The following is a 24,717-nucleotide window of genomic DNA, read 5'->3' on the forward strand; positions in this document are numbered from 1 at the left end:
GAAAGGTGGAACCTGGCTGCTTGGTTTCTGAGGAGAAGCTGCTGAAAGCAAAAGGATTCGCAAACCGCTTAATTGATACACTGCTGAAAAGCAGGAAAATAGAGACTGGCACCATTTACCAGAGGGCATGGAAATGTTTTAACAAATAGTGCACAGAGAACTCTTTAAAACACAAAGTTCAGTGGTGTTTTTAGATTTTCCTGGATCGCATAGTTTTTAAGATAGATCCAGCTTTTTTGCCTAAAGGGGCCTCAAAATTTCACAGAGGCCAAGATATTGTTTTACCTTCGTTTTGTACAAATCCTTCTAGGGAACAAGAAATTAAGTTCCATATGTTAGATGTCAGGAGATGCACTACGTTATTTATGTAGCGCTGGTACTCCTGAAGAGTTGGAGAGGCCCAGCAACTCAAAACGCAACCAGAAGAGTGCCATTAATGAGGCTGGCTGCTCGGTAAGAGCCTGGAAGCTAAGGTGAAAGGACAACAAGTAAATCTGCATTCTTATGGTATCGCCGGACTGGCTGCAAGATTCTGGTACTGTAAGAAAGTTCCTAATCTCATCCTTCGGTTACAACTAAGTCCTTGTGAGAGACTTTCTGTGTTCATCTAAACTTTTACAATCAAGTCTGTGGCAGAGACTTTGCTAAATTTGAATCGCTAGTCGGCTGCTAGAGCCATAAACCAGGATTTATCTGACAGCTGAAGTATCCAGTTGCAAGTGGCTATTCTCTGATCATCTAGAGAGAGACATCTTTATGTGTCAGCAGTTTCCAAACAAGTACTTGAACTTTCCTACCCATACCCTCTATTCCCAACTGAGAGACTGTGTTTTGTTCAAAGTTTTATGCAAATAAAAATTCCTCAAAAGGGATTCAAGTGTCGATCTCTGCAGTTATTGGGCCATCAACCTTGGGAACCCCTAGACAAGAACAGTGAGGTGGAGAAGGTAAATGGTAAGCCCAGCAAAACCAGCCGCTCCTTCGGGAGTCGGTGCTACATTAGATGAAACAAAAACCCTTAAACAGATTCCTTATTTATTCTAATTTCAGGAGCCAGGAAAGGGCCAAGGCCTCAAAACGCACCATAGCCAGATGGCTAAGATAGGCTATTGGCCAGGCTTATACGTTAGGAGGCATGCAGATCCCAGAGGGTATTAGGGCACACTCCACAAGATCTGGAGCAACGCCGGAGCGGATTTGTAAAGCGGCGACATGGTCCAGCTTTACCACTTTTGTAAGACACTATAGAGTGGATCTTTGGTCTGCAAAAGATGAGACCTTAGTACGCAAGGTCTTACAAGCCGTAGTCCCGCCCTAAGGGTAAGTGCTCGATTTTCATCTCAGGTGGCTCTCCTGAAAGATGATTAGGGGATAAACTAATTACTTACTGGTAACGTTTTTTCGCCTGAGTCTTTCAGGACAGCGCAGGCACCCAAGTGTAGAAAATACTTGAGATTTCCTTTACAGGAAATGTGATATAGATTGACTGTGTATAATATGTTCATGTGTCTCCCCAGTGGACTGGGGGTGTTCTTTTAAAAAACTGAGGAACCAGCAGGGTAGGAGGAAATTTAAAGATGGCTGGTGCGGTGTTTCCTACAGAAGGGAGGACCCAAGGTCTCTCAGGTGGCTGTCCTGAAAGACTCCGGGAAAGAACGTTACCAGAATGTAACTTTTTGTTTTTTTACTTGAAGTAGAACTAGACCTTTACAAGGAAGCTGCCATTTTAGCCTATATTTGATCTGCATTTTACATGGTGCTGCACATGTGGTCAGTTATGACACCGGCCATTTGATGGCTTTACAGTTTTGTTGCGAGCACAAGCAGCTGTAAAGGTTATCATTCATGACATACCTTGAATGTAACTGTTTTTACAAAAAACAAAGTCCACATAAACATGTATTTTATAGAGAATCAAAAAAACAAAACAAATGAAAAAAAAAACTGTGCAAAGTGTAAATCTATGTCAATAAATTATTTTTCACTAATTGGTTGATATAGTTACAACACTTGGCTGCTTGTGATATTTAATTGATGTCTGAAAGAGGTGTTATTTTTACCTGGCACAAACATATATTTGCAACTAATTAGAGTTGTTCATTATGTAGATGACAGAACACTGCTACAAGTGGGTAAATAATTGATTGCTATGTGTTTATACCATTCTGCTATTAAATAACGTCCAAGGGAATATCCACTTAGTGAAAAAATAATTTCACTTGGCAATGTCCCACTTTGTTTTACTGTCTGATTTGTATACTTAAGTAAACACTCACAGGAGTAGTATTTGGTTAGTATTCTAATGTGCACTCTATTTGTAGTCTGGGCAAATACTCTGGGTTTAAAGTTGACTTTGATTTTTAAAGTTTTGTGTGCTGTCCCCCAGCTCCCCATAATATTTAAGGTTATTGAGTAAGGTGCAGCATGTAGCAGTTCTTGAACAGTTGCAGGCACTGTATTGATCATCTTGGTTTTCTTGTTATACAGGATTTTCGCATCTTACCTGATCTGTTTTTGTTGACTTGCTGCCACCTACTGGTACTTTTGTAGAATCAATTTGGAATATTATTTCCTAAGTGTATGAAAATTTGTGTTGCAATTTAACATTCATGTAGAAGAGAGCGCACCAAGATCATGGAAGTAATTGCCATTTCTACTGATAAGTGATGTTTTAGAATACTGTTTTTACATTAGCAGAAGGTTTTTTTATTTTTTTATTTTTTTTTATTTAGTGTAGTCTAGAACAAAGTATATTGTGGGTTATTTACTAAAGGAAAATCCACTTTGCACTGAAAGTGCACATGAAAGTAAAGTCGCTGTAGATCTGAGAGGGACATGCAAGGAAAATAAAAAACAGCATTTTAACTTGCACATGATTGGATGATAAAATCAGTAGAGTGGATTTGCCTTTCATAAATAACCCCACTGTATCTAGGAGATCATCTTATGTTGTGTGTAAAAATACCTGGATGGAATCCTGGAAGTAAAAACGTCTTACTTTTTTTTTTTTTTTATTCAGTTTTTTTTATAATACATTTTCTTAAAAGGCCTAATTTTAAACCAGTACAGATTAGAGGTCGACCGATATGGGTTTTTCTCTGGCCGATGCCGATGCCGATATTTAGAAATCATGGCGGCCGATAGCCGATATATGATGCCGATTTTTTTGGGCCGATATGTTAGGCCGATTTTATTTTATTTATTTATTTTTAATCCCCCTTGATCTAACACACCTTTCCCACTGGGGCGATTTTTAAGGCGCTTTTGGGCTAAAAATAGCGCCTGTAAAGTGCCTGCAAAATGGCTCCCCTGCAGTCTGTGTGAAAGACAGAGTGCTTTCACACTGAGGCGATGTGCTGGCAGGATCTTAAAAAAAAAGTCCTGCAAGCAGCACGTTTGGAGTGGTGTATACCGCTCCTCCACCACTCCTGCCCATTGATATGAATGGGCACCACTGCCGAAGCGCATGCCATGCGATTTGGCAGCGGTGCTTCATGTGGGCATTTAACCTCTTCCTTGGCCGCTAGCTGGGTTATATGTGCCCCACTAGCAGCCAAATAGCACCGCTAAAATGATGGTAAAGAGCCGCTAAAACTTGCGTTTTACCATCAACGCCTGCCCGCTCCAGTGTGAAAGCAGCCTTCATAAGTGATACAGAAAATTTCTTACACTTAAACATTTATTAAACAAAACAAACCTCCAATCAGTTTACTTGTATGTATGATCTAGATAAAAAAAAAAAAAAAAAACCCTTTATATTAAATAAAAACGGGTAGTCGAAACTTTTGGACAAAAAAAAAAAAAAAATGGGCTAACTTTACTGTTTTTATTTTATTTTTATTTTTTAAATGGGGTATTTTTTTCCCAAAAAAATGCATTTGAAAGACCTCTGTGCAAATGCCGTGTGACATAAAATATTGCAACAACCGCTATTTTATTCCCTAGGATCTCTGCTAAAAAAATATATATAATTTTTGGGGGGTCTAAGTGATTTTCTGGCAGAAAATACAGGATTTTTACTTGTAAGCAACAAGTGTCAGAAAAGATTTAGTCTTTAAATGGTTAAACTGAGAACTTCTACACACAGAGATGACTTCATTCATTCAAGTGTAAACATTGTATCATTTAGTTCTTTTCTTGGCAGCCTGCCCAGAGAAGAGGAAAGTGTTGCTATGACGACTCAGGCAACTCACACTGACTTCTTACAGAAGTCATTTCAAAGTCCCGCTGTAGAATCGGCTTTTTATCAGCACAATCGGCCGATGCCGATTATTTAAAAAACGGCAAATATCGGCCGATATATCGGTCGACCTCTAGTACAGATTTCGTAAACCAATGCTAGGGGGCATGTGCTGTATTAAACACAAAATGATGCAGTGTTACTTTTGTGCATCAAGGTAAATGCCATATGTAATTTTTTCCATTTTCAATTGAACTATTGGAAAATAAAGTCATTATAATTCGTTTTGTATATAGTATATCTTGTGAAATATTTTTACAATTTTTTAAGACTTAACTAGAAAAGGCAACATTTGCCAGTTCTGAAAACCTCATGACCAAGCTAGATTTTGTAAGTGAAAAATAATTTATGATGTTCTTTACTTGGTGCTTGGCAGATTTTTAAGAACAAACAGATATCACATTTTCAGTTCTATCTGGTGAATGACCGGCCTGTAGATATTAGGGCCAGAACTGTGACAAACTGTCTCATATGAACGCACTGGAACATAGCCTATGTTTTAACTGCAAGCTCAAAGCCCTGTTTGTCTTCCTTACTCATTATTACCGTTTTCTCAAGCCAACAGCACCTACTTACCCTCCAGTGTATTTTGACAAGGTGATAGCCAACATCTTTTTGCCTTTTAGCTTTGGCATAGTTATATTGTCACTTATTACTAAGCCTTATTTGGCTGCAAGCTTTGTAATCATATAAACATTGGTATTTAAATATCGACGATGGCCAAACTTTTTTTTTTTCTTCTTTAGGCTTTATATAGAATGTGGATTGGGTTTTTCTTGCTGCATGCTTTCCATGTTTGGAAGAGTTCCTTTTTATTTATACTGTATTGTGCCCACACGGGAAATCAAAGGTATCACCTCAATAGGGGCACAGACAGCAATAAAGACCAAGTGGAATTTGTATGTCCCTAGAGAGGTCAAAGGCAGCAGTAAAATCCTAGAGTAGGTACCTTTGCGGTGTGATTTGAGCCCATACAAAATGAATGGGCTCAAATCGCACTGCAAAAAATTGCATGTGATTTGAACAGGAATTCAGGACAATTCCTGCCGGACTAGCATGTGGTTTCCGACACCACCACTTCTATGTGATCCCAGGCTGAAGTCACTATGACAAGCCTGGGTTCACACAGGAGCAGTGCAGGAAACTGTATGCATTCCAGGCAGGAATCACACCACATTCCTGTTCAAATCGCATGTGATTCTTTGCAGTGCAGTTTGGGCCCATTTGTTTTGTATGGGTTCAGATCGCACCGCAAAGGTATCGGTACTCCCTATCAAGCGAGTACTTGAGTACAAGTATCGGTGCTCCTACTTGCCAGTAACAAAAATGGTATTAGTGCAACCCTAGTTATTGACATGGGATGACTATGGCTTCCTACATACTGGCAAATGTTGCATCATTAACAAAGGGAAATTTGCCAGCCGTTGTAATGTTTGCAGACTCCTCAAACTAATTTCAACTTTTTTTTCGCTGGCTGAGAAAACTAGACTGATTTATTAAAGAAGTTTAGAATCTTTCACTAAGCTTTGTGGATAATTCCCTTGTAAAGTGAACAGTCTATTTGCCTTTAGTAAATCATATTGTAGCTGCTGACTTTTAATATTCCCCGCAATGTTGGCACCCCAGACGATTTTTGGATCTGCTCTCGGGTGCTGCCATTCCTTGTAAGGGAAACCATCAGTGAAGCCTTTTGGCTTCACAGCCAGTTCGCTACTCTGCATTAGGGATGAGCCGAACACCCCCCTGTTCGGTTCGCACCAGAACCTGCGAACAGACCTAAACTTCGTGTGAACTTTAGAACCCTATTAAAGTCTATGGGACTCGAACATTCACAATCTAAAGTGCTCATTTTAAAGGGTAATATGCAAGTTACTGTCCTAAAAAGTGTTTGGGGACCCGGGTCCTGCCCCAGGGGACATGGATCAATGCAAAAAAAAAGTTTTAAAAACGGCCGTTTTTTCAGGAGCAGTGATTTTAATAATGATTAAAGTGAAACAATAAAAGTGTAATATTCCTTTAAATTTCGTAGCTGGGGGGTATCTATAGTATGTCTGTGAAGGGGCGCATGTTTCTGGTGCTTAGAACTGTCGCCGCACAAAGTGTCATTTGTGCAGGAAAAAAAGTCTTTTAAAATCACTTGCGGCTAAATTGTCGGGTCTCCGTAATACAGAGAACACTCAATGAGTGTTCTCTGTATTAGCCGACAATTCATTCATTCATTGATTAAAAAAAAAAAAAAAAAAAAAAAAAGCGTGGGGGTTCCCCTAAATTCAATTACCAGGCCCTTCAGGTCTGACATGGATATTAAGGGGAACCCCGTGTCAAATTTAAAAAAAAATTGACGTGGGGGTCCCCCCAAATATCCATACCAGACCCTTCAGGTCTGATATGGATATTAAGGGGAACCCCGCATCAAATGTAAAAAAAAAATTGACGTGGGGGTCCCCCTAAAAATCCATATCAGACCCTTTATCCGAGCACGCAACCTGGCAGGCCGCAGGAAAAGAGGGGGGGACGAGAGAGCGGCCCCCCCTCCCTCCTGAACCGTACCAGGCCACATACCCTCAACATTGGGAGGATGCTTTGGGGGTCTGTGACCCCTCAAAGCACCTTGTCCCCATGTTGATAAGGACAAGGGCCTCATCCTCACAACCCTGGCCGTTGGTTGTGAGGGTCTGCGGGCGGGGGGCTTATCAGAATCTGGAAGCCCCCTTTAACAAGGGGACCCCCAGATCCCGGCCCCCCCCTGTTTGAAATGGTAAGGGGTACAAAAGTACCCCTACCATTTCACAAAGAAAGTGTCAAAATGGTTAAATAAGACAAACACACTTTTGAAAAATTCCTTTATTAAAAATGAAAAAAAAAAAAAAAAAGATTCCAGCGGTGCTAATCCACTCTTGCTATCCAGCGACGGATCTCCGGGGTCCAGCGATGGATGATCATATCCAGCGACGGGGGAATCTCTCAGTCCAGCGCTGTCCATACATCCGTCTTCTGTCTCCACTCCGGAGACACTGCAGAGAGCACAGCGCTGACGTTTCTTATATTGGGAGGGCGGGGCCACCCGTCACCTGACCCCGCCCCTCTGACGCTGCAGAGGGAAGCCAGGGGTTCCCCAGTGACGTGTGGGTGACCCCGCCCCCTCTGATGTAACGCAGGTTTCCGTTACATCAGAGGGGGCGGGGTCACCCACACGTCACTGGGGAACCCCTGGCTTCCCTCTCCAGCGTCAGAGGGGCGGGGTCAGGTGACGGGTGGCCCCGCCCTCCCAATATAAGAAACGTCAGCGCTGTGCTCTCTGCAGTGTCTCCGGAGAGGAGATAGAAGAAGGATGTATGGACAGCGCTGGACTGAGAGATTCCCCCGTCGCTGGATATGATCATCCATCGCTGGACCCCGGAGATCCGTCGCTGGATAGCAAGAGTGGATTAGCACCGCTGGAATCTTTTTTTTATTTATTTTATTTTTTTTCATTTTTAATAAAGGAATTTTTCAAAAGTGTGTTTGTCTTATTTAACCATTTTGACACTTTCTTTGTGAAATGGTAGGGGTACTTTTGTACCCCCTTACCATTTCAAACGGGGGGGGGGCGGGATCTGGGGGTCCCCTTGTTAAAGGGGGCTTCCAGATTCTGATAAGCCCCCCGCCCGCAGACCCTCACAACCAACGGCCAGGGTTGTGAGGATGAGGCCCTTGTCCTCATCAACATGGGGACAAGGTGCTTTGAGGGGTCACAGACCCCCAAAGCATCCTCCCAATGTTGAGGGTATGTGGCCTGGTATGGTTCAAGAAGGAGGGGGGGCCGCTCTCTCGTCCCCCCCTCTTTTCCTGCGGCCTGCCAGGTTGCTTGCTCGGATAAAGGGTCTGATATGGATTTTTAGGGGGACCCCCACGTCAATTTTTTTTTTTAAATTTGATGCGGGGATCCCCTTAATATCCATATCAGACCTGAAGGGTCTGGTATGGATATTTGGGGGGACCCCCACGTCAATTTTTTTTTTTAATTTGACACGGGGTTCCCCTTAATATCCATGTCAGACCTGAAGGGCCTGGTAATTGAATTTAGGGGAACCCCCACGCTTTTTTTTTTTTTTTTTTTTAATCAATGAATGAATGAATTGTCGGCTAATACAGAGAACACTCATTGAGTGTTCTCTGTATTACGGAGACCCGACAATTTAGCCGCAAGTGATTTTAAAGGACTTTTTTTCCTGCACAAATGACACTTTGTGCAGCGACAGTTCTAAGCACCAGAAACATGCGCCCCTTCACAGGCATACTATAGATACCCCCCAGCTACGAAATTTAAAGGAATATTACACTTTTATTGTTTCACTTTAATCATTATTAAAATCACTGCTCCTGAAAAAACGGCAGTTTTTAAAACTTTTTTTTGCATTGATCCATGTCCCCTGGGGCAGGACCCGGGTCCCCAAACACTTTTTAGGACAATAATCTGCATATTACCCTTTAAAATGAGCACTTTAGATTTCTCCCATAGACTTGTATAGGGTGTTCCGGCTTTTGCTGCGAACAGCCCAAATTGTTCACTGTTCGCTGAACAGGCGAACAGGCAATGTTCGAGTAGAACATGAGTTTGACTCGAACTCGAAGCTCATCCCTACTCTGCATGCACAAATCATGCTTTAAGCGTCAGTGAAGGAAATAGGTTGGAGGAGGGGGCAAACCTCTGAGGGACAGCGCCGCAGCACTATTTTCCAGAAGTAGGGAAGGATACCTGTCAAACAGGTACCTGTTCCCCTCCTACACCCTGGGGGGAGGAAGCCGATAAGTGGAGGTTCCACTTTTGGGTGGAATGCTGCTTTAAGTTATATTGCAAGGATGGATGGTTTTTATACATTTAACTGTGATAAGCATGCTTTCTTTTGAGTTCCACTTTTATACAACAGTACTCTTAGAAAGGAATAACTTTTTTTTCTTTTGGATCCTCGGGGGCCAGGTCACACCACATGCACTCCAGTGCATTTTTGTTCTGCATCAAAAATGCATCGTAAGTAGGCTTTATGGTTTCCAATGGCATAGTTCACACCAGTGCAGTCCGTTCTAGGGCGTTTTGGTTCCAGAAACAAAAAAGTGGAACGTGCTACATTTTTTCCTGCACTGTACTGGAACGCAGCAAAAAGCATCAAAAATGCACTGGACCCTTGTATAGTGGGGGGGGGGGGGGCACCTGGAATGCACCCACAAACGCACCAGAATGCATCAAAAACATGCATGCAGAAGCGCATCCGGGACGGATCTGGAGAGCGGTTTTTGTGGTGTGAACCAGCCCTCATGTTTTTTTTTAACTGTGTGATACTGTTCAATCTGTCAAATAATTATTATTCCATCTATTAGTATATAAAATGCAATTTCTGTTTGTCAGTTCAGAGTGTAAGAGATTGCACAAGCTTGAATAGTTTTTGCTTGGCTGCATTGGTGTTACATCAAACATTGTTTTCTTTGCAGACCTTGGAAATGCCAACCCTTCAGAATATCTCATGCAGTGTGAGACCTGGGGAATTGCTGGCTGTAATCGGACCTGTTGGAGCAGGGAAAGTGAGTATCGTTTTCCTCTCCCTCATTCTCTCCTCATGCTCTACATACAGCTAAACTGATTTTTCCAGCATAATGAAAGTGCTGATACTTTCATAGTCAGTCATTGGGCTCATGGTGAAAGAGAACATGTATTTACATTGATTGTCCCCATGCATTCCAAATGAGTGATGAAATTCCAGAAAAAACTGCCTGGGTGTTACTTCTTTGTCAAGACACAATAGTGCGCTTAGTTTACCTTACCCTGATGTATTGTACTTTCTTATGGGATGCTGGCTGTTTGATGTTTTCCAGTGAAAGGGAAAATAGAGCATTAGTAAGGCTGGAATGATGGATACAAGGATAGAACACAAGTAAATGCTTTGTGAGATGGTCATTTCATGTCAATTACAGATATACAATTTATTGTGCTTAAAATTGAATTATTGTTAAAGATGATTTCTGTTTTAAAAGCAAGGAAAGAAGGCTAAATAATATCAATTTACACATCCTTAATTCATAGCATTAGAAAAAAGGCTGATAGCGCTAGGGCCGTCAGTTTGAATCCCAACCATGGCACTGACTGCATGGAGTTTGCATGTGGTACTTTGGTTTCCTCCCTCGCCCCACAGACATGCTGATAAGTTAACTGGCTTCTGTGTAAATTGGCTCTAGTATGTGTATGTATGTGAGTTAGGGACTTTAGAATGTTAGCTCCATGATGGTAGGGACTGATGTGATTGCGCTGCATAAATTGATGGCACTATATAAGTACTTGTAATAAATGTAAAAAAATAAATGACTTGCCCAGTACCGGATACCCTAGATAAGGGGTTTGTGCCCACTCCTTCCACTAAATTTGTGTTGACTTAAAGCAGTAATAAAGAAAAAAACAGGTGTAATATGTCGCAGCTTACCAATCCTTGGTTGTGGTTGCTGAATTTGTTCTCCCCCCCCCATTGTTTCCAGCTAGTAACACACTTCCTATTTTGGGCTGCATTCACATCTCCACAGCACACAAACGCATATATTTTTGCATGTTTTCATGCTAAACACACAGGGGGTAGCCTATTTATTTAATCTGGCTGCATTTAAGGCCCTACAAGCACAGCGTACATTTTTCTAGGTATTCTGTGAATTTTTAGATGTAAATGGAGCTTTAAGCCCCATACACACTATCAGTTTTTCTGCTGAGTTTTTCCTTCAGATTTACCAAAACCATATAATGAGGTCAAACCTTAGGAGTTTCAATGTCTATGCAATCAGGCAGGCCCTTGCACTACATGGTTTTGGTAAATCTGAAGGAAAATATCAGCAGAAAATCATATAGTGTGTATGGGGCTTTAGGGTGTCTGTACTCTGGATGAAGTAGTAAACAGACACACCTTTTAGATGACAGCATTGCCAGTCTGGGGAGAGGGTAATGTTAGACAAGCAGATTTAGATGGACTTGACTAACAAATTGAAGCTGAACTCCAGCTAACACTTTATAAGCAGTTACAGCAAAAGTTACTCCCTTTTAGGATAAAGGTTTGACATTGTAAGCACCCCTGTCGGTGATGAATGGTTTGACTCAACACTGTAACTGTAACTGCTACTTTGTCTGAATGACCTGGTCTGTTAAACTAAGTTAAAAAACGAAATGCTTATTGGCTGGATCACCAGGTGAAAATGCCGGCGCTACAAAGTGGTGTTAAAGAGGAAGTAAACCCTTTCAAACCACTTTGACCTACAGGTAAGCCTAGATTAAGGCTTACCTGTAGGTCCAAGAAATATCTCCCAAACCTATATGGTTTAGGAGATATTTGCCCGAAGACGGGCATGCGCCGTAGACAGCGGTGTGCAGGCGCACTGAGCGTGGCATTCTCGATGACGAAGATGCCGCGCGTCTCGGCTCCCATGCGCATGCGCGGGAGTGACGTCATCGTGGCTTCGCCGAATGACAGCGGCGGAGCTGCGAGACCCACCGAGAAGATGGATGTGCCGGACTACAGGGGACAGCAGTGACTTCGCTGGCTCCTGTGTCAGGTAAGTGACACATAATGGGCTACTATGCTTTGCCTTTGCAGGGAATGAAAGAGGAAGTAAACTCATCAGGGTTTACTTCCTCTTTAAACATCATATGATAAGCAAAATAAGGGAAGCTCCAAATGCACCCAAAAAGCTCAAATCTGACCCCATTTTATTTTCCCCTGGATTACACTTGCTAAACTTGGTTTATTTTGATTGTTGTTGGAAAATGTGGCAGTTATAACATCAACTGTTTTATTTATTGGCATTAACTCTACTAAAAGCTATACACCAAACCTAAGAATTTCAACATGTCATGTCATCAAACAAACAAAAAATGTAAAGTAGGCGCTAATTAAACTACATACATCCTAAAACTAACATGTGCTAGATAATAAAGATTGCGCCCACTGTAATAATCACTATTGTGCAATGCCAGAAACAAATGCACAACAAAATGCACCAAAAGAAATAAACAATTCCACAAAAATGCTGTGAAAAAAATGAATACCAGTGTTATATCAGTGATAACTTAGTACATATACATTCAAAGATAAAATAATGTGATCACTATTGTGCAATTCGAAAAACCAAAAAAATGCACACAAAAAAATATAAAAATGTAAAAAAATTGCACAAAAAAAACAAGATTCCACCAAAAAAATACACAAAAATGCTGTGAAAAAATTCCAATTACTATCGGTGTTCTCTATCAGTGATAATTTAGTGCATATACATATCAAAAAAGTGCTGCAAAAATATGCAGATTGAACTGTGACCAATTCCATGTCCTTGCACTTTAATTAAATGATTCCAATCCTCTGCATCTTGATTCCAAGAACCAACGTGCTTCATCGCCAATAATGCGAATGCTCACTCACCAGAGCCAAAAGGCAAGCTGGACTTACAAAGCATGTGTAATTGTATTATTACAATCTGCCAGCATGGGGTTCCAAGTTTTTTCCTTTCCAGCTCACAGATGCTTCTTCCCCTCAGCAAGATATACACCAATCACCCAGAAAGAAGATAAACATGGTGACCATGCAACACAGTTTTATAAAAAAATAAAAAAATAACCTAAAACCAATCGCCAAATATATGCGCTTACTGTACATGTCAGGGTGCCCAGACCGGCACCAGCTCAACCAGCATACATGTTTTCATTCAAAGGATAATATCCAACACACTGCCATTGAAATGGTACAGACAAAGGCGCCATCTGTCTCACCAGATTCTGGTGTGCGTTTCACTGCTCAAACGGACGTGATGTTATGAGCGGTCCATGTTGATGGCGATGGCAATCTGACCTCTATGCATTTCGCTGTAAAGCTTCATCAGGAAGTTGATGAGCGCCCGTTTTCCCGAAGATGTTATACCCGCTGCTGCGATATCATTGGTGCATAGAAACAATTCCACTCAACCAAAACCCCCCTTATTTGCAAGTGGTAAAACTGGCTGGGCGAATACAAAGGACTAATGATCATAAGATTCACCTGGGAAATCCTTCCCTTTTTAAAGCGGTTCTACACCTTAAAAAAAAAATATTAAAATCCAGCAGCTACAAATATTACAGCTGCTGACTTTTAATAAATTCACACTTACCTGCCCCAGGGTCCAGCGATGTTGGCGGCAGATGACGAGCAATCGCTCGTCTCTCTGCTGCCCCCGCCGCCATCCTCTGTCAGGGAATCGGGAAGTGAAGCGAGTCGCGTCTCTGCTGGTCCCCGCTGTGTCCTGGGAACTGTGTGTTTCCCAGAACACAACAGGGGGTGGGGGGGGAGGGGGGCTCTGCGGCGGTCTGTCCCGGAAGTGGGTGCAGATACCTGGATTATCCAGGTAACTGCACCCCCTCCCCCCTGAAAGGTGCAGATTGTGGCACCGGAGGGGAGGGGATCAGATGAGCGGAACTTCCACTTTAGGGTGGAGAACCGCTTTAACTTTTGGTCAAAATTGATCGAGCTGGTGTCGCTCTTTACAATTCTATTACATATACATTCAAAAAAACACATTTATATTCATACCATACATTTAATATTCACGGAAATAATTTTAATTTTTTTTAATATATTTAAATATATCAGGATTCTAAAATGGGTTTGACAACACAATTCTATTTTAAAATTGCAGATGAAACAATTTAGATCTATATCCTTGTTTAAGCCCAAAGACGCCAAATTATTAAGGCGATGTATCCATTGGGTCTCATTCTGTGAGATTTGTTTTCACACGTCACTACCCCTCCAGTTTTGGTACACTCTATCAATCCCAAAAAAACTCAATGAGGTGGGATCCCTGTTACGCTTAATTTTATAATGATCGGAAACACTATGATGTTTAAATCCCTTACGTATGTTCTCTTATACGTGTGAACAGTCATCTTGTTGTTCCCCCTATATATCTTAGCCCACAAGGACAAATCGACATGTAGTTTACAAATCTGGTTCTACAGGTAATCATCTATTTTATTTTATACTCCTTCCCATCCGAGGATGTAAAGATTTACATTTTTCTTTTATCTTTGGTAGACCTTCAAGCCTTATTTCTCCCACACCCAAAGAACCCATTCCTCTCTAGAAACGTCTTGGCCCCTTTGGGAGGATCCAAAACGTTCTTGGATATCAAGTATCTCAAACCCAGTGCTTTTTTTATATATAAATTGCCGTCTTTTCGGTAGTATTTTATTCAAAGAATTATACCTTAGGAGGATTGACAAATATTTGTTAAAACTTTTTTCTATACTTTTATACTGCAAATTAAAACCAGTAATAAATTAATGTGATATCCTGATTATTGTTGTTTTTTATTCTGGATTGTCATGTCCTGCATCAACTATCAACATAAAATTATATAATTATAATGTGATGCAAAATATTTGCTTTTAAAGACATCATCTCCAGCAAATTCCGGGGGGGGGGGGGGTGAAGAATATAAATTATTGGGGGGTCCAGTAAAGGGGAATGGCCTGGTCATGCTTCCAAGTTTGTGAAATAAGAAAGGGACCTATATATGAATATATACACATATGTAAATGTCTGTAACTATGCATTTGTCTAATACTTCAAAGTGTCTGACCTAAAACAAAATCAAATGCCTTTATTAAAAAAAAAAAAAGATGTAATAAGCCAAAAAGTACAAGCCACAGCAAACAGATCACAGGAGGTGTTAAACACTTTCAAAAGTGCTTATTCATAGCTAAAGAACCACAAACATTAACTGCAATATATACACACTGATCTCTATTAAACATGGGACTCAAACCTGTGAATAAATTACTGTAATTATAGTCAGTTGATAGGTGAAGTGGGTTGATTAGTGTATAGCTAAAACGTGTGGTTAAATGTGAGGGCACCACTAAGTATTCTAAAAAATAAAAGCAAAAATGTGTAAAAATGGATGTGCATAAAAACAATTAAATTATATATATATATATATATATATATATATATATATATGTGTGTGTGTGTGTGTGTGTGTGTGTGTGTGTGTATGTGTGTATATGTATGTTTGGAGAATGCTATCTGCAAAGACTCAAAAACATTTAATGAAACATCCATTGAATATAATCAAAAAATGAAAAATACTTAATGTTGGATACTAAACCAAAGTGCATATGTGTTGGGATAATAATACTCAATATAAAACATATCCATATAGACCTTTATATAGTGTAGAATATGAAAATGAGGATAAGTATTATAAATAAAGATGTGAATTACCGTGAAAATAATATGAAAAAAGGTGAAAAATGTGAAGTGGAATGATGTAATGGTAAACAAACATCCGTGTCCATATAAACATGCGTATCTCCAGGTAAGGAACACTAAGCATGTGAGCATAGACATACATGTGCATGAATATATAACAAAAAAAACTACATATGAAAATATAGGAGCATGAAAATGCCAATGACCACACATCTACAAAGACATGATTTAAACAAAGGATACAAATGCATTCAAGAAGTTGTCTTGTGTCTGGTCTGTGTGTGTGTGTGTATATATGTGTATATATATATATATATATATATATATATATATATTAGTCCCAAAGCATCTGGGGTGCCAAGGTTCGCCATCTCCTAGGGAATAAAATGTCAATTGCTGCAATTTTTTATGTCACACTGTATTTGCTCAGCAGTCTTTCAAACCCAGTTTTTTGGGAAAAAATACACTTCAATGAATAAAAAAAAAAAACAGTAAAGTTAGCCCAATTTTTTGTTTTAATGTGAAAGATGTTACGCCGCAAGAATCGTGATCTTTATTCCTAGCAAAACAATTGTGATTCTCATTTTAGACAGAATAGTGCAGCTTTACTATTTCATACATAATTGAATGTACATAAACAGACATATCATTACTAAAACCTTGAATTAAAAACATTAGATATTATAAACAATATCACAAATATATGCAATAGATTTAAATGTGCCTCAGTGTCTATTTATCTAAGTGTCTGTATATGGTATGTGCATATGTGTACTTGAAATGGACAACAAAAGAAAGACAGAGAAAAATGAGGCAGAGCTGGATGTTATATTCACTATGAAATGTATGTTGATATACTAAAAAATATAGCATATTAACATCTACTCCAGACAAAATTGTATGAAAAATCACATAAAGACAAAAAAAATACCAAAATAATACCAGTAACTTGCGTGAAAATTGCACACATTACATGGGAACAACCCACAACAACCAGAAGTTGTAAAAGCCTGTTATGTGTGAACAATATTATAAGCAGCAAACGGATGGGAAAGAGATGCAAAAAGGAGGAAGGAAAGCCGCATCTGTTTTCCATGTCATGTCCAAAAGAAAAGACAGGAAGATGCAAAGCAGGATTGGAGTTATGATGATAAACTCTATAAACACCATGTAAACATATGTGTGATGTACTTAAACGTACCCTCATGTGTCCAAACAAAACACTACATCCTAAAGCTGTCTACAAAACAAGTACACATATTGAAAGGCATATCAATATCGATGTTAAGCCCACACACATCTATATGTAGAAAGGCGAATAGAGCTTAATCTTAAACAATGTAAAAATGTAAAAAAAAAGAAAAAAAAACCCACTCGGTATGTCGAGGGTGATCTCCTTGATGGAATAAACCAAAATACTATATGGACGTGTGATGACAGGACAAAAAAGGATATAAACCCTGAAGGGAGATGGACAATTGTGAGGCAAAAAGCGTACCAAAGGCTGTAAGAGTGGAGAAGACATTTTTCGAAATAACTCCAATCATAATAGTGGGAAACATCCCACTTAAAATCTAACCCTATATGAATTCTGGTAAGTTGTAAAAAGCCTGTTCTATATGAACAATATTGCAAATAGTAAAGTGATGGAGAAAAGGTGCAAGGAGGAGGAAGAAGAGCAGAATATCCAATTTCCATGTCCTGTCCATAAGAAAAGACAGGAAAACGTAAAGCAGGATTGGAGGCATAAGGATGAATACTATGAACACTATATATACTTATGTATGATATACTTAAACATGCCCTCATGTGTCCAAACAAAATTGTGCACCCTAAAGTAGTTTATGAGATGGGTACACATATTGAAGGGTATATCAATATTGAGCCAGCACACATCCATATGTAGAAAAAAGAAGAGAACTAAATCTTTAACCCATTGAAAAATGTAAAAAACACAACGATTCGGTATGTCAATGGTGATCTCACCAATAAATGGGATAAACAAAACTCCTATATGGACGTGTGGTGACAGAACAAAAATGGATACGAACCCTGAAGGGAGATGGACAATTGTAAGGCAAAAAGCATACCAAAGGACATAGGAGTGGAAAAAACTCTTCTAAATAACTCCATCAATCATAATAGTGGGAAACAGCCCACTCAAAATGTAACCCTATAGGAATTCTGGTGTGTAACATGAATATCCAGAACACTTTGCATTTGCAAAGTGTTCTGAACTTGTTTCCTCCTCTCCTTGGTTTAATTATCCTTTCAACACCTTGTATGGAAAGACTTGTGACATCCTTGTGGTGAACAAGGTTCCAGTGTCTAGCTACATTTAATATCATACAGGTGATCATATAGCCTATCTTTTAACCGGCGTGTGGTGCAACCCACATATTGAATGTGGCACAAATTGCAGGTAATCACATATATTAAAAACTTTGTATTGCAGTCGATAAATTATGTGATGTCAAAAGTTTTACCTGTAGCACTTGAACATACACCTTGGCCTTTCTTAATGTATCGACAATAATTGCAACCCTTCATATCCTTATAGTTTCCTTTTGAAATGCAGCCAATTGGAACCCAAATGTACACTAGTAAATAAACTCTGTGAAAGAGACCCCCCCCCCCAAGGTAGGTGACCTACAAGACGCCGTCTTGATACCCCTTGAGAGGATTTCACTGTATATTGAGTCATTGAACAGGATGGGCAGATATTTCTTGACTGTGCTGCTGATTTTGTCAAACTCTGTGCTAAATGGTGTTGAAAAATGGGAATATTGTGCCTACACAAAGAGTACTTATTGGCATTTTTCTATTTGTTTTCAGTTAACAAGGATACCCTAGGAATTCTATTGGCTGCTGAAAAGGCTTTGTTTATAGTTTTGATGGGATAGCCTCTGTCTTTAAATCTATGGCCCATGTTGATAGCCTCTTTGTTGAAGTCGTCCTGTGTACTACACAGACTCTTCAACCTAAGAAACTAGCTGAACGGTACACCCCTGATGGTGTACCCTGGGTGTGCAGAATCGTCTCTTAACAGCTCATTGCCAACCATTGGCTTCCTGTACAGACTGGTAACCACCATATTTATTCCTGACAGCTGAACATCTAAAAATTCAATAGAAACTTCCTGGAGATTCCCTGTGAATCTCAGGTTGAGATCATTCTCATTTAGATAGGCAAGCCACGTGCCCAATTGAACCTTCTCATCTGAAGTAATAAATAGGAGATAGTCTATGTAGCAATAGAAAAGTGTGGTGTCTGTACGATGGGAGCTATCATGTCCAAAAATACAGCTCCTCTCCCACCAACCCATGTAAAGGTTAGCCAATGAGTGCAAAAAATTTGGCCTCCATAGAGGAGCCGCATTTCTGGAGATAATAGCCCCCGTCAAACATAAAAGAAATTGTGTGTCAACAGAACATCCAAAGACTGAAGAATAAATTCTTGAAGAACTAATGAAAATTTACCAGACTTTGAGGGAAAAAAAGCCTGTATACCCAAAGTATGAGGAATGCTTGAATATAAGCTTGTCACATCACTCGTTATCCATCTGTAGTTATGTTTCCACTGAAAATCCTGTAATTTTAATTAATAGTAGTTTTGTGTCCCTGAGAAACCCAGGGAGCCAAACAACTAAAGGTTGCAACTGACTGTCCATCCATTCACCAAGATGCTCATTTAAAGAGCCTTTTCCTGCAACAATAGGTCTACCCACAAGGGGACTTAGCCCCTTGTGGACTTTTGACAAATGGTGGAATACTGGCATAATTGGGCACTCCGGGATGAACAGATCCTTTTCCTTTGATGAAAAAATGCCTGCATGTACTGCCCTATCTCTAACGGAGGACAGCTCTTTCTTAAACGAGTATGTTGGGTCTGCTCTAAGCTTGTAGTAAGTGTTGGTGTCGGATAACTGATGCAAAGCTTCATCTTTATATGTACTGGAATCTAACACAACCACAGAGCCCCCCTTGAGCATTTCTTATAACAAAATTACAATCGGAGGCTAACAATTTAAGAGCTTTTCTCTCTGCAAAAGAAAGATTATCTACCATGGGATTAGATTGACGGCCCCAAGCCAGGTGAGTCAAATCCCTCTCCACAAGTTTTTAGAAAAGGTCAAGATCCTTGCCCCTCGGTTCCACCAGGTAAAAGTCTGATCTCAATTTGAATGAGATGTTACTAAGTTCATTGGTGGGGGGGCAGGGATATCTTTTAGAATACTTAGTGGTGCTCTCACATTTAACCACACATGTTAGCTATACACTACTCAACTATCAACTAACTCTAATTACAGTAATTTATTCACATGTTTGGGTCACATGTTTAATAGATATCAGTGTGTATATATTGCGGTTAATGTGTGTGGTTCTTTAGCTGTGAATAAGCACTTTTGAAAGTGTGAAACGCGTCAGCTCCTGTGATCCGTTGTTTGCTGTGGCTTTACTTTTAGGATTATTACCTCGTTTTCTTAAAAAAAGCATTTGATTTTGAGTGTGGCTGTCCGCACTACCTATGCTTAGCCGGAACCTGCTGTTCCTGTTCTGAGGAGAGCTACATTTCCAGACACAATTCCTAGAGCGGCATCTCTTCCCATTGGTCTGGTAAGTCCGGGTTGATTTTATCTAATAGGGCCGGACAGCAATACCATCTAGATATGATTTTATAGTTTCTCTCTTGCGAATTGGAGGCTAAGGTTGCTTTAAATGTAAGAAAGAAGACTTTATGCCATTCCTCAGGAGCGAATTCATGGCCTAGTTCTCGCTCCCAGTCTCAGATATAGAAAGGGCGATGGGGGAATGCATGAGATAAAAGAATTCCATATATTTCAGAGAGGGCATGTGTAAATTTATCAAAAAAGACACCGCTCTTCAATCTTGGTCAGCTCTCCACAAAGCTGCTCCTTGCCCAATCCATCATAAAGATGATGTAATTGGAAGTATTGAAGCCAATCTCTTTGCCTAACCCAAGGAATAGAGCCAAGCTCACTCAGGGGTTTCAGACCCTTTGGGGTGAGTGCATGTTGAATGGGAGATGGGCGTGGTGTTTGCCAACAAAGAAAGCCCTTATATGATCTTCTAGGTAAAAACCCTGGATTACCCAGAATCGGGGTAAGAGGCCCCGGGTGCAGAGATATATTCTAAATAGTAATAGCCCTGTCCCAGATGTATACAAACAAAGAGAGCAGGAGTGTGGTCCATTAACAGCAGCCATGGAAGAGAAGTCTGTGGTACTGGCGATAAGCTTGACACCAGAGTAACCCACTGCTTAAAAGGACTCTGGTGGAAGGAGCCTAATATTCTGCTAAGTAGTGCCAAGGTTTTATACAATTCCAAATGTAGCAGACCTGCTCTACCAGTGTCTCTCTTCCTCACCAGAATATCATACCCAAGTCTAGCCAACGATCTAGCCCAAATAAATGTAAGTAATATAGAGAGTGCCAGTCTAAAAAATAAGTGTGGAATCTGAATCTGAACTATTTGAAAAATGTAAAGAAATCTAGAGTGGATATCCATCTTAAAGAGGGACATTGTCCCAGCCAAGAATGAAGCATTGATGACCATGACTTAAGGCACTGCTGCATGGTGTTCAAGAGTGGGCAGTAATTTAGCTTGTACAGTTTTTGAAGTTGTGAAAGTATTTTGGACTCCTAAATATTTAATAGATTGCTTTGCCCACTGAAATGGAAATGTATCTGTTACACCGCTACTTTTGAAGGATACCGTTGTTATGGTAGCAGATAGCTACCATAACCCCGGTATCCTCTTCTTCAGCGGGCGGTCCGCTTCAAGATAAAAGTGGTGGTTTCTGCAGTGGATTTACCGCAAGATCACTTTTATCGGCGGCGGGAGAGGCCCCCGGGCGCTTTCCGGTGCCCTCCACCGCTTACCAGAGCCGTCGGTAATGACGGAGATGATCGGATCTTTTCCCTAGCCTGACATGGAGACGAGTGAGGGGAAGATGGCCTCCATCCATCTCCATATCTTTGCTGGGCGGAAGCGACGGAAAAACGTCACTTCTGCCCAATGCTCTTAAAGGGACATTTTTTAATATATATTATTTTTAAATGACATTAAATTCGTTTTTTATTGCATTTTAGTGTAAATATGAGATCTGACGTCTCTTTTCTATTACAAGGGATGAGTAACTTTTTTTTTTTTTTTTAAAAGAACAGTGTAAAAATCAAAAATAAAAGGTTGCTCACGTGCAGAAGCGAACGCGTATGAAAACTGTTTACACCACACATGTGAGGTATCACCGCGAGTGATCGTTGGAGCAAGAGCAATAATTCTAGCCCTAGACCTCCTCTATAGCTTAAAACATGCAACTTGTAGAATTTTTTTAAATGTCGCCTATGGAGATTTTTAAGGGTAAAAGGTTTGTTGCCATTCCACGAGCAGGCGCATCTTTGAAGCATGACAAGGCTGCATAACCCCTGACCCTCTGCCTGTACAGTGCTCATTGGCCCTGTGTGTATCACATGCACCCCCCCCCCCCTCAAAAAAAAAAACATTTCTAGCAATACACACCAAATTGAGCATGTGCAGAGTGCTCCCAAGGCTCTGTACAATCAGGAGATTGATTGATCCTCTCCTTCTCCCACAGTCACAAATCAAACAGCCTTTTTACACAATGCGGAGGATTAACCCTTTTAGGTTCCACAATGACTATAACAAGCATGCTATACAAACTGATTTTGCTGTTGTGGTTTAAGTAACACTTTAACACACTTACAGGTACATAAGCATCTACATGGGTAAATATTTTTTTGGTTTTTCAATAATTTTTTATTGGCAGAATTTAAATGGTACATAAAAAAAACTATATAAACGGTTGAAAAAGCCGTTATCGTGCATAATCAGCCAACACTAAAATTCAAAGTAGTAAATAACACATAAAGGGTCATTGCTTCTACACCCCCTTTTGATGGTAATATTTCCTCGACTCATCAGATCATTACCCAAATAACTAATCCAGGGGTACAAAACATCACATTCAAGAAGGATAGGAATTGACAGAAAGGAAGAGTATATAGTGTGTTCCGTTCGATGGAAAAAGGTCAGATAAATATTTTTTAACCCGGACAGAGCCATATGCAGTAAGAAAAAAAAAAAATGGAATCCGTGCATTCTTCTCACCAGCCGTTTCATTACAGAATTCTCTAAAATAAAAATATTGTACAAAAATGAAAGCCCTTCTGTATTGAAAATCTGTGCACCTTGGAGTCTTTTATTGCATTTGTGTTTCCAACAAAGAGGAAAACAATAGCTAAATATTTAATATTTGACTGCTTGTGTCAGTATGATATTTCATCTCAGATATGATGCAGTTTAAAAAAAACAGTGAAACATAATTATTAATTTGTATTCACAAACATATCTTTTATTTTACCTTTCCACAGTCTTCCCTTCTGAGTGCAGTTCTGGGTGAATTACCAAAAGATAAAGGCTTTGTGGACATCAGAGGAAGAATCGCCTATGTCTCCCAGCAGCCCTGGGTGTTTTCAGGCACTGTCAGAAGTAACATATTATTTGGGAAGGAATACATTCAAGAGAAATATGAAAGAGTCCTGAGGGTGTGTGCACTGAAAAAGGTATTTATCTAAACAAGGTGTCTAGCTGCAGATTTGTGCTAATAGTGTTCCAGGCATTTATCAGGATTTTGATTTTTTTTTTCTCTTGGAAACAGAGCAGTTGTGATTCAAAGATATCTTAAACAGAACTGCCTAAAGCATGTCATGGAAACCAGAGGTTCATATGATTGTGCAGTTATAGCAGTGTTTGCCAGCCTGAGCTTTATTTAAACAATGAACACTATACTGTAATGTATCACAGCACTACGTGCACCCCTGTCAGCAATAGCACACATACCAATTGAGGGGTAAGGCTGTAAAAACCTATACACCTGTGCGGTTTGATGCAAAGCATTAATGCATTCGCAATCATTTTCGTTATCTTGTATGTTCTTGTGCGTTGCATCAAGGCACCTATTCTTTTAAGTGGGCTGTCAACACAATTCAGCGGACCAGAATTGCACCTGCACTATTTTTTTTTACTATGCAGCTTACCACAGCACTAAGCAGTGCATTGTATGTGTTCTTGATGCAATGCAGGTACGTTGGTATTGTTCCAATACAAAAAAGCAAATGGGGACCAAGACCAGTCAACCATCCAAAGTAGTTCCATCAAAGAACAGTAGAATTTAAAAAAAAAATAGTATTACTAGTGCTCAAAGCACAGCAAATGCCCAGCATTTAGTCAGCGGACTAATTACTGATAATCCCAAATGGACCTTATGGATACTAAATTGACAGGGATAGAGCAATCATAGTTGATTTGATTGGATCAGAAGGTTCAGCGGAGTCCTCCACTTGAAGTTAATAAATGACAGGCTATCCTGTATGTAGTACTAAATAAGAGAAAAAAATTACTGCGCTCCTAATCTAAAAGATTAAAAAACAAAAACCCAGTTACAGCTGCAGCTACCAGGATGTGATACACATCCAAAATACAATGCATATAGAGACCAAAATTAGCTGTGCTACCTACCCCCACTGAGGCTATTACTGTTTGTGCAAGGAAATTAAAAGTAATCAGATAATTCCAATAGATTAAGTGAAATCAGCTAGAACAATTCATATACAATCAAAATTAAGTGATACATGCTCAAAAATTAAATATGATTAAATTAATATAGTGATTAATAACAGTTGATTATATTCAAAAAGTGAATAAATAATTATAAATGAATAAATTCATTAATTATTGACTATAAGTAAACTAATTTAAATTAATCATAAACAATAATTATAAATAAATACAGTGATTATTAATTATAATTAAATACGATAAAAAAAACAGTGACAAATTAATAAAAAATTATATCCATAAAGAAGGTGAGCCAGTGAACCACAACCAATGAGAAAAAGTCCAAACAAAAAGTCTTTATAATGGAAGAGATATCTCTTTAAGAGGGTGCCAGTCAGCCGTGCGATCCACCTTCACCAAGCCAGAAACCCGTGAGTCAACAGTGGGAATGCACGCTTACCAGAAAGCGGTATGTAAACGCTCATTGAATTTGTCACCCAAACTGCACCAATCCTGACTCCTATTGCGGAAACCCTTTCAAATGGACCATGGAGATTTCCACATAAGCAGGCAATGGTTTAGATGGTAACTCGGAAAACACAAAGAAAGCCTCCCATAGCGTAAACCA

General features: G+C 39.7%; 1 protein-coding gene across 4 annotated transcripts in view; it reads left to right on the forward strand.

Moving 5' to 3' along the window:
- Nucleotides 1–24,717, forward strand: part of ABCC4 (ATP binding cassette subfamily C member 4 (PEL blood group)) — a 508,465-nt gene that overhangs the window by 167,708 nt on the left and 316,040 nt on the right. For all 4 annotated transcript variants that reach the window (XM_077483041.1, XM_077483039.1, XM_077483040.1 and 1 more), the window contains exons 10-11: nt 9,710–9,799; nt 22,904–23,095. In XM_077483041.1, the coding sequence (XP_077339167.1) occupies nt 9,710–9,799; nt 22,904–23,095 (282 nt within the window). The remainder of the gene's footprint in view (nt 1–9,709; nt 9,800–22,903; nt 23,096–24,717) is intronic.

The sequence above is a fragment of the Lithobates pipiens genome, unplaced genomic scaffold (genome assembly GCF_037356315.1).
Source record: "Lithobates pipiens isolate NorthernLeopardFrog02 unplaced genomic scaffold, aLitPip1_a1.2 Scaffold_16, whole genome shotgun sequence".
In the NCBI taxonomy this organism is placed as follows: Eukaryota; Metazoa; Chordata; class Amphibia; order Anura; family Ranidae; genus Lithobates; species Lithobates pipiens.